Source organism: Gossypium raimondii, chromosome 12 (assembly GCF_025698545.1).
Source record: "Gossypium raimondii isolate GPD5lz chromosome 12, ASM2569854v1, whole genome shotgun sequence".
Classification (NCBI taxonomy): Eukaryota; Viridiplantae; Streptophyta; class Magnoliopsida; order Malvales; family Malvaceae; genus Gossypium; species Gossypium raimondii.
Genome location: NC_068576.1, coordinates 53,289,592 through 53,300,858, shown reverse-complemented (window position 1 = coordinate 53,300,858; position 11,267 = coordinate 53,289,592). Strand labels below are relative to the sequence as shown.

At 33.3% G+C, this 11,267-nt stretch overlaps 2 protein-coding genes across 2 annotated transcripts; both read right to left on the bottom strand.

Annotated features, from left to right (window-relative positions):
- Nucleotides 1-658: 658 nt before the first annotated feature.
- On the bottom strand, nt 659-2,314 carry LOC105765161 (AT-hook motif nuclear-localized protein 26). Its single transcript, XM_012584119.2, has one exon. The coding sequence runs from the start codon at nt 1,863-1,865 to the stop codon at nt 942-944; it is 924 nt and encodes a 307-aa protein (XP_012439573.1). The 5' UTR covers nt 1,866-2,314; the 3' UTR covers nt 659-941.
- A 5,410-nt stretch (nt 2,315-7,724) lies between these two features.
- On the bottom strand, nt 7,725-10,602 carry LOC105765159 (ATP-dependent Clp protease proteolytic subunit-related protein 2, chloroplastic). Its single transcript, XM_012584115.2, has 9 exons — nt 10,459-10,602; nt 10,317-10,360; nt 10,147-10,219; nt 9,548-9,668; nt 9,100-9,237; nt 8,878-8,994; nt 8,440-8,508; nt 8,257-8,352; nt 7,725-8,006 (listed from the first exon to the last, which is right to left on the bottom strand). The coding sequence occupies exons 1-9, from the start codon at nt 10,500-10,502 to the stop codon at nt 7,869-7,871; spliced, it is 840 nt and encodes a 279-aa protein (XP_012439569.1). The 5' UTR covers nt 10,503-10,602; the 3' UTR covers nt 7,725-7,868.
- Between the last annotated feature and the right edge of the window lie 665 nt (nt 10,603-11,267).

The following is an 11,267-nucleotide window of genomic DNA, read 5'->3' as shown; positions in this document are numbered from 1 at the left end:
GAGTTTTAAAGATGGAGATCAGTTACAGTTCAGAGAATCTCTCCTTCTCTGAATCCCAAAAATAGACAGATAAGGAAGAGAGTGAGAGATGGTAAATTTAGAGCCCACATTAGTGTTGGTCGTGGCCTTTTGATGCAAGTGTTTTGTGGTACTGCCTCGAAAAGGAGCTTGTTCAGAGCAATGCACGTGTAAACCAGTACTCCCACCTAATAATTTCATGTCTTCCTTATCCACTATCTTTCTTTCTCTCTCAAGAAACAAGACATTTGGAAACTATAATACTGCCCATGCCTCTTTACATAAACACACCAGCAATATAATGAGAGAAACTTAATTTATACTTATTGCTAGGCGCTAGCTGCCTTCCTAGTCCTATGCATGGGTGATCATCATCATCATAAAGAGGTAATGTTAACAAGAGAAAAGATATTATAGCTAGTTTTGCGTATAAGAAAGAACCTTCCTTGGAGGAGTGTTGCGTATGGTATGTAACTGTGTCTATATATGAACAAGTAATCAAGTGTAAAATCACACAACAAAAATGACATGCATGGATATAATAGCAGCTTGCTTCAATGGGGGAAATATTATGAGAATTTCGTGGAGCTGCAGCAAGAACAATATAGTGAAAAAGCAGTACTGTAAGTAACCTACAGTATTTTGGAAGCTGTCCCTTTCTTCTTCTTATTCTCATGAAATCAAACTACGAACTTACTGTCATTCAATCAGCATGCAGGCATATATATGACCTACTCATCAAATTAAATTCAGTAAAGGAAGGAAAAAAAGAGAATAGTAAAAGAAACCAAAACCTGAAAATGTTGCTCAACAAACCCAAATTTCCTGGCTACAAATTAAACTTGTGTAGTCTTTGATTGTTGTAGCTGAAAGTGAAACGGGATTAACCAACACTCGCATCATTAAGTGGTGAAAACTGTTAGCTAGAATGGAGGGCGACCAGTAGCCCAAAATGCCTCACTTGGTAACTGAATAGAATTGAGAAGATTAGGTGGTAATCCATGAAAAAGAGGCGCATTTGACTCAGCCAAGGCTTGCTGCTGCTGCTGCTGCTGTTGTTGCCCTCCAACTGCAGCGGGTGATCCAATTCCATCCCCTTGCACTGGAAGCTGTCCTTCATCTTCTTCTTCCAATGGAAGCCGCTCATATGCGGCGTTACTAAAAGAAGCTGCCATAATCACAACCGGGCCTGAACAAGTGAGTGTCCCAACAACACTACCGCCCACAACTTGGCCTTGTCCGCCAGCCAAATATATGGTTATCCCCGTAGCAGCCGGCGGTGCAGGTGGAGGCAAGAATGATCCCGCCAATGATAGTATCTCAAATCGGCCATGTAAGTTGACAACTGCACCAGCCGAGGCTGGTTGCCTAAGGGTCACATTCGTGACGGTCCCAGTCCCACTCATTATGCAAACTCCCCTCTGACGTCTTCTAGCAAAGGTTGTGACGCTTTCAACAATGTCACATCCATCCCCTATCTCCATGACATGCGTGCGTAAAGCGTTGGCACTGTCTCGGTTGATGATGATAGGTGGCTTAGGTTTGTTCTTGGATCCAGCAGGCCTGCCTCGTGGTCTTCGATTGAACTCTCCTTCACCATAGCCTTGAAGGCTAAGCTCTTTGCCTTCGTTGTTGGCGCTGCTGTTGTTGTTGTTGTTATTGTTGATATCATCCCGATCCCTTTTCTTAACCCCGCTGCTGCTTCCACTTTGCTCATCTTCAGAGTTTTGGTGATGATGATACTGATTTTCTTGCTGTTGAAGCTGAGGATGGTGGTGAAGATTGAAATCTCGTATATGAAATGGAGGTGGAAGAGAAAGGCCATGTGATGATGAAACTGGATCCATGCTATATAATACTTTTGTTTTTTACAATCTCGAAGCGATCTCAACTTACATACAAAAACAGGAATCCCAGACCAAAAACATCAAAGAAAATAATAAAAAGCTAGCTTGTAAAAGAATTAAAGGAAGATAGTGGAAGCAAAAGAGACTAAAAGAGAGAATATATATATTTATATATAATAGCAACAGTGAACAGAGTGCTTGGATTGGACAGCTCTTTTCTTTTTCTTCTGGCTTTGCTTTCAGGTTTTTGATCTTTGAAGTTGTTTAATGGAGTAGTAGGAAGCACACCAGCATCCCATGGTTTCAGCTGAATTCCATCATGGTTTTACACAAGAGTTTGGGATGTTAGGGAGAAATTAAAAGAGAGGATGGGGGGTCTAGGGTTAGATAAATTGAGTTGGCAAAGATTGGCTTTGGTGGGCGGTGGAGAGTGGTGAGAGGTCCCCACTTCTCCTCTTTCTTTCCCAATGTTTAAATATGTAGTAGACATGGTTTGGTTAAAATGTACTAAATATTTTTCAATCCATCTCTATCATATATACTATATTATAAAGATGGAGGGTAGGGGTTTACAATTATAATTTTTAATTTTTATGTTAATTAACCCTATTTATTTGCATACTTTTTTTTATTGAATTAATAACACAGCTCACATATGACATATTTCTTTAAAATCGAAATATATCCATCTTAAAGTTCATTTAGTACTAAGAATTTAAATTTTTTTATCTTCGTGTTTATTTTACATCTTTTCGAATTTATAATTACTTCTTTCAACATTATCTTTAAGATTCAAATTTAAATTCTCTTCCTAAAAATATAATGTGCATTACTATCCTCTCTCTTGATTTATGAACTGAATTTTCTTTTCCAATCGTATATTACATGTGTTTCTTGTATACAAATTTTGTTAAAAGAAAACCCTAATATGTTAATGCTAATTATATATATAACAAAAAGTTTTAGTTTTTTTTTATCAATCTCATTATAAGTTTTGATTATATTTATTTTTTTTGACACAATGTCTAGAACTACCCATGGCCCCTTCTAACCCGCAAATAGGAAGATAATGTACTTCAACACACTCAAACTCACGTACCCTGCATTGTCAATCTAACTAAGACTTAATCTAAAAAAAATTAATTTCTTAAAAAGAAAAAGAAGCTATGCAAATAGATTTGTAATTCCTAAATTATGTTTAGCTCCTTATGTAAAGGAAATAATTGGAATGAAAAATAAGTTAGAGTGAGGGTAAAAGTATGAGCATTTCACTTTTCACACATTCCACATGACCACCACCACCTGACTTTGACCCTACAAAAGGCAAACTAAACTCAATATTTAATGTTGGGTCCACATCCTTTATAGATTCTAAAATGGACACGTGTCTCTACCCCCTATCTTTTTAAGTACAGGGTCCTCCATTCTATTCTTCTCAGTCATATTTACGTTACCTGTAAGTACGCCCTATTCACTGGTAAAGTTCCTCCTCCCCCATTAAAGCATTCATTATTTATTGGAGGTGTTTATAAAATTAGGTTTAATTCTCAATCCCTTTTATTCTATTTTCTTTTAACATTAACGAATATAAAATAGCCTGTCTACGAAAAAGAGTGCATATAACAAGCGTTGGCACAAATAAATTATATATATATATATATTCAATTACATGCTATTTATATCTAATAAAAAAGAAAGTTAAAAGGAAAAAATATTAGAGATCCAATCTTTGTGGGGGCTTAAACACATGGTAAATCTTGTCGCATTCATTCATATATATATCATACGTTCAGAGATTGATAAATTCCATAAAAACAAGTAGTTGTAATAGAATGTGAGTGGTTAAGGTTTATTAATGAGTTCTCTCTTTTTACATAGGAAGGCCTATATAAATATATAGGGGAGGAAAGAAGGAATGGAGGTGTAAAGTAAAGGGGGGCATAATCCAGAGGTGTTGGGGGTGGGGCTGAGTGAGTGACAAAAGACGCGTTGGAGGCGCTGACAGGGAAGCACAACGTAAGGCAATGGCAATGGCTCACTTTGCAATATGCAGGCGGAGAGAGAGAAAAGAAAAGTTGTTGGTAATTGCATGTTACTATGAATTAATGTTGGTAGGCTGCCAACCTACGGCCAACGGCTGAGCTTAAAGAAAAAAACAAAGAATCCAGAGAAACCAAACCAAACCAAACCAACCCCTCCCCTCTAAAATCTTAGCAGCATGTATTAAAATGAAATATCATTTGTCTCATAAGCTTGGATTAGAATTTTGATGTTAACCCCCAAATTAATTGGATATGTATGAAAAATGAAGGGAATCAAAGCTTTTGGTTTTTTAGAATTTAATTATCAGACCAATGATGTTTGAAAACTGAAATATAATTAGTAAAAGAAATCATTAAATAAAGAATTTTGCAGCCTAAGGAAAATAAATCTTTAATGTAACATAAGATAACGGTATGTAAGAGCAAGTTTTTTTTTTTTTTAAGCGTAAACATAGGATTCCCAAAAAGCTAATATTTGTTTAATGTTCATTTTCAGATCACTCCAAAACAAAGTGTTTGGATTTTTTTCCCCCAAATTTTTGCTCTTGGATTGTGGTAGTTGCTTACCATCCGAATATAAATATATCTATTGGCAGATACAATTTGATGGAATGCTTGGAGATCAAGTTAATGTTGGCCTTTCTCATAAATATTTTATCATTCCTCTAACTATCTTTTCTTTTCTTTTTTAAATTTGTAAATTGTTTACAATTTCATTTCATTTATTTATCGAGATTATTTTATGAGTCATTTTTATTACACCCATCCGCGATCTCTTTCTAATTATTTAATAATATTTTGATAATTTTTTTACCCTAAACCCAAACTCGAACCCTAAATCCTGAACCTTAAACCTAGGGTTCGGCGTTAAAAAATTATCAAAATTATATATTAATGACATGAAAAAAATTGTTAAAATGTCATTAAATAATTAGAAAAGGACCATAAATAATGCGGTGGAAAAGATCCATAAAATAATTTCTCATATATTCCTGCTTATTTGGATGAAATAAACTAAGATTTAATATTAATTAACTCCAATTATGCTAGCTTAGAAAGGAGAAATAGGTCCCACTGCTGAAATCAGAAATTTATGTACACAAGTGATTGAAAATTGTTAGATTCGAGATGTTGCGAGACAAAAGAAAGAAAGACTAACACAACACTTTTCCATTATTTACACCATTTTCAGGATGTTTTATGCGCTTTGAGGGAATCAAGCAAGCTTCTATAGGATATATATAAACAAATTTGTTGAAGATTGGATTCTGAATTAAACCCTCAATACAGTTTTGTGGATCAATTTTATAAAGACGATTAGTTTATAGAATAGAGGCATTTCGTGGAATGCCTAATAAAGTGAACCGGTTGGTATTTTATATGTTATAGCACCTCCATTCTATAAATATACCATTTTTTCAAGCATTCAACTTAAGATGGGTTTGGATGGACGGTGTATTTACCCGCGATTAGTGTAAAAACAATGGTAGTAGTGAGATTAGATACTGTAGCGTAAGACAAATCACCCAACCATACTCACCCTTAATATCCCCAATTAAATTAAAATTTAAAAGTTTTTATATAGTTTATCTATAAGATAGAAGACTTTGTACACTGTTATATTTTCTTTTCTTTAATTTAGATCGTATGAAACTACATAAATTATATAGTGACTATCAATACGAAAAAATTCATATTTGGTAATTTCTCATAAATATTAAAAACCACAAATTATATAAAAAAGATTTAGTAATTTCCTTTCCCTTTTTCATTTAGATAGAAAATAATATGAATTATATAGTCACTTTTACTAATAAAATGTTAAAAAAATACCCCCCAAAAAAGGGGTCAAGTTTGAAAGTAACTTCTTTCATAAAATAATAATATTTTTATATTAATGTCATATTAATCCAAAGGCATGCCATTGAGTGAAAAAACATGGGAAGTTGGGTTCTTTAACATAAGCATGCCATTGCCCACAAACCATTGAGACAGCAAAGTTTTGGAAGCTGATGATGAAACAACCTTGAAATTATCACTACTTTGAATGCTATATTGGCTACTCACACTAAACAATCTTATCTTAACAATGTTGTTATCTCATTATGCAAATCAACTAGCAATTTAATATTATAAATCTAATTTTTAAGAAACCAAAATCTTGGAGGAGGGCTTAAGAAAGGAAGAAAACAAAACCATGTGAAAGGCACCCCACCCCCATTGCCTCGAATCTCATGTCTTACCAGTTCAAGGCTGTTGCATTGCATCCATCCCTAAACACAAATAAGCTTTCACATGTCGGGGGGGGGGGGTTTAATTATGGATTTAAGTCAAAGTCAATAGAGAGTATTGGACTTTTTAAGATTAGACGCCTAAGGAAACGACAAATCAAGGTGCCTCCATGTGATTGATCCATGGCAACCGATGTGGAATCATGTTGATTGTTGGCCATAAAATTAATTAATTAATCATCATCATTAATCAAGCTGCTAATGAAATAAATTTAACATTTCATTTCAACCAACAATTTCCCCTTGATGCTGAATTATTGATGTATGAACTTGGACTTATTGTTGATGGCCATCCATCTTGGAATCCTTCAAAAGTTGCAGGAATTTGTTAATTATTATTATACTAATTAATGTCTGTGCTAATGATATAAGCCTTTTTTTTCCTGCAATTATCATGTCGTAGTTAATCATGTTGCAAAAGCGTGATGCTATTTGCTGGGTTTTCCTTCTTTCTTTCTTTTTTTATTCTAAAGACGAATACTAGAATTACATTAACCGGAAAGAAGTATCAAAACTAAAATTTGAAACTTAATTCCCTAAATTAACATAATTTAATTATTAGTCACTCCAAACTAATATGATGACATAAAATTATATTTTTCTATTAATATGATGAGCTAAAGTTTTTCCCTTGTTATCATTCAATTACATCCCTTAAAATTTAATTAACCATATTCAACCAATAATAAATTTACATCTCACTTAAAACCTACTAATAACATTATATAAATATGGTTAAATTTTGTTATTAATTCTTATACTTTACGAAAGTAGTGAGTTTAACTCCTATTCTTTATTTTGATCAATTTTAATATTATACTTTTAAAAATAGTCAATTTTAGTCCTTTGTTTCATGAATTTTGAAAATTTAATCTTGACCTAAACAATAGCAATTAAATTTGTTCGGTTGGTTAAATTTGATTACTAATCCTACACTCTACATATAGTTGTATATTTAATCCATATAATCAAATAGGATCATTCTAAATCCTTGTACTTTTCAAATTTTAAAATTTTAATATACAAATGACAATCATTAATCCGTTAACTAGATTTTTTAGTAATATGCAAATAGTAAGCTGACATAATATCACACATATTGATATATTTGTCGCCTCAAATTTTAAAATAACAGAACTTAATGAATTTAATAATTATCATTTAATAAAAACTGAAATTTTAAAACTTAAAAAATACAATAATAAAAAATGACCAAATTAAAGTATAAAAACTAAATCCACAGCTTTCATCTAATAGCAGAATTTAACCTAGAAATCAAAGTATGCAAAATTAAAATAGAGGAATTAAGTTGGAGACTAAAATCATGATTAGACCCCAAAACTGAAGTATCTTTTCTGTTGGGTTCTTTGTAACTTCTGGGGAATTGGGCACTAACAATAAACCCAACCCATTTTGAACTTGTGCTGTAAATTGGTATTAAATTGGACCCAAGTATGAGATTAAAAGCAGCACTGATGAGATTAAAAATGACCCATTATAAATACCTAATGGAGCTTGACTGGCTCTTTCTTTGGGGAAAACTTCATTAGGATCAATTAACTTCAAAGCATTCAAATATAACACTTTATGCAAAAACGTGCACATAAATTTGAGAAACATAATACTATTACAGCTATATCAAGCCATTTTGTTATGGGAAATAATAAACACTAACCAAGGCCTGTTCCTGCATCCTTACGAGGTGCATCGGCCTTGATACGAGGTGGTCTGACTATACGATCAATAAGCCCATATTCAAGAGCTTCTTGTGCATTGAAGCGTTTCATCCTACTTAAATCCTTGTTGACCTGCATGTGCACATTCATTGTTAGTTCTGTTTCAACAGGTAAAACAATGAACATATAAACAAGAAAAGTAACAGAAGAACAAATGAACTTTAGCCGAGAGAGCGAATGAAAGCTAGAAAAGGGAGATTTTAGGTGATTGTGTTTAGAACCCGGAGTTAAAAAAGGATGCTAGCAATGCTGAAATGAATCAAACCAAAAAAAGAACAGAACATTATTGTAATCACTTCAGAGATTGAGCTGTTAACATCACCTTCTCAACAGGCTGGCCTGTATTCTTAGCTAGCTCGGTGAAAAGGTAATCTCTGATTCTAAGAAGCTCACTGGCTTCATTACGGATATCATCAGCCTGTTGACATTAAATAATTTTATGATCATCAAAATGATAACAATGAAAATTTTTATTATAATTCACCACAGTAGCATGCAGTCATACCTGACCACGAGCTGCACCAGCTGGAGACTGTAGAGCAACTCTTGAAAGAGGCATTGCAAAGCGATTACCCTTCATGTATAGGAAACAAGAAAGAATTATATCATATTTCCCATTTCAGCTGCAAATAACAGATGCCTCACATAAGGCGTTAAAAGAAAATTTCACAGTAGGCTCTAGAAACAGCTTTGATGCACAGATCATGGATTACAAAAGCCCAATCAGGTCAGGGGCGGTAGCTTTTTTCTGTTGCTATTATTACATCCATACCAAAATAAAAGAAAATTCAAGAATCACTATTTGGTCAGCAGTGCACAGCTAAAAAAGTCTAAAACTTTTAAAACTTTGAGGGATAACTTCATGCATCATGCCACAAGAATTCACAGCCTACACTCGCAAAAGTAATACCACAAAGTTTACGGGTTTAGATGGAAGTGATACCTTTTCCCCAGCTGCAAGCAGGAAGCCTGCTAGATTGTAGGCATAGCCTACACAGTGGGTGCCGACAGGACTCTTCAAGCTTTTCATGGTATCATAGATAGCCAAGCTTGGGGTAAGCTGTAAACAACGCCAAGTCCATATCAGATAGTGACCAAAGATAAGAAATTAGAAATTTAAATATATACATCAGCAAAAGCATTTAAAAAATCAAAAGAAACTTACATCCCCGCCAGGGCCATTAATGTAAAAATAAAGCCTTTTATTATCATCAATACTATCAAGGTATAACATCGTTGCCAATATTTGGTTGCTAAATTCCTCATCTATATGTTGTCCAATGAAAATAACGCGCTCTCGATACTGCATCCAAATTCCAAAGTATGTCATTAACCACTAGAAGGCACATAATAGAATTCAAAGCTTGTTTGAAAGTACATGAAAACAAAAGATTCAGGCAACAATGGAAATCTAGGACAGATGCTGAAACAGATTATCAAACCACTTTTCCAACTGAAAGATATCCATATAACAGTAAAACAGCAAAGGATTATAAGGGTACGTTCGAATCATCTACAACATAACAATACTCTGAACAGCATCCATGCTAGAACATGTTCAGTTTGAAACTAGGTTCTCCGATTTATAATTAGAATTAGCTAAGTTTACTCACTAGTGCATTCCATAAATCAACCCATTGCCAAGTTCCTTCACCTGGAACTCTATAGGGAACTCTCGGAGTTCCTATTGGCATCATCCCTACTCGTGACCTTGTTGCTTTGCAGCTTCGCGTTCTGCAGACAAAGAAATGCAAATATTTGAAGAACTAATTCGAAACTTGAATATAAAGTTGCCGCGTATTATACAGTTGAGACTACATTAGATAAAGCGCTCCATTTCCATGAAATAAAATAAGGAACTAGAATACAACACTAACCATGGTAAAAAATCAGAACAAGGCAGGCATACAGCTACAGAGTAGCCATCACAAATGCCAGATATGCTTAAAGGAGCAAGCTTTAAATCAAACATATTAATTATGAACACTAAAAGATGCAATTTTTTTTTCTTTTCCTTGGAACCAGAAACAAAATTCAAACATCATTTTTACTTACAAGAAGCAAACTGTAAAAATCCAAAATTCAAATTTATGAACTGTAAAGTTGCCCTAGAGAGTCCCATAATCAAAATAAATAAGAACATATCTCCAATTACAAGCCATTATACACGATTAATAAAAATAAGAAGAAGTTCAAAGTAGAGACTGGTTACCCGCATTGGAGACTCTTATTAACTCTGGTATAGAAGTCCGCAGTCAAGTTTGGTCTCCCAGTTGCAAATAAACCTTCAAAATAGTAACAATTAGCCCAAAAAAAAGTTCAAATTTTAGGGTATATGAAAAAAGGAATTCTGTTACTCCAAAGTGAAGAAAGCAAACATACAGGGAGATTGAAGCTTCAAACCAGAGTAAACCTTAGTCCCACAACTGCAAAACAATAAACGAAGAAAATAGAAAATACCCACGTCATATATATACGTATAGAAATACACCAATTATGTATTATACAGTAAAATAAATATAACCTCAGAGACGGCTGATGAAGATTTGTATTAAGTGAGATTGCCATTGTTTTGGGGGTTTGAAGAATCCGAAGAGCGTTTTATTAGGAAGAAGAAATAGAAGATTGAGGGAGGGAGGGAGGGTTGATGATATAGCAAGGATCTGGTGGTGCCGTTACTATTATAGAGTTTTTGCTCTATTCTTTACACTCAATATTCTACGAACAAAATATACCACGGATTAATTACATGTATTAATAAAATATACTGTAATTTTTTAAAAATATATATCATTAATTTTAAAAGTATATTTTTATGTGCAAAATTTTCTCTACTTTTAAGTGAAATTAAAATTATCACTATATTTCATTTTAAATGATATTTATGATTGTACTTATAAATTAAAGATAAATTTACCATTATACTTTAACTCTATATAAAAGTTTACTGTTTTACATTTGGATAAAGTATCAAAATAGTCACTTTTGTTTACCTTAGATTACATTTTAATCACTTATGTTTGAAATGTTATGTTTTAGTCACTGAGCCGTTAATTGTTGTTAACAGTGTAATGGTAAGCTGATGTGCCACGTTAAATCATCATTTTAAACAAAAAAAATTTAGGTTAAGTTATACAATTGGTCCACATATTTTTCCGTTTTGAGCAATTTAATTTTTTTCTTTTATGTTTTTTTAGCTTTTCTTTTTCTTTTTTTCTTTATTCTCTTCTGCTTCTTCCTTTGTTTTCCTCCATTCTCCATCTTTTTTAACATAGTTTTTCTGTGTTTTCCATTTGTTAAAACTAGTCCCTTTACTTTTATTTTTTTGAACAA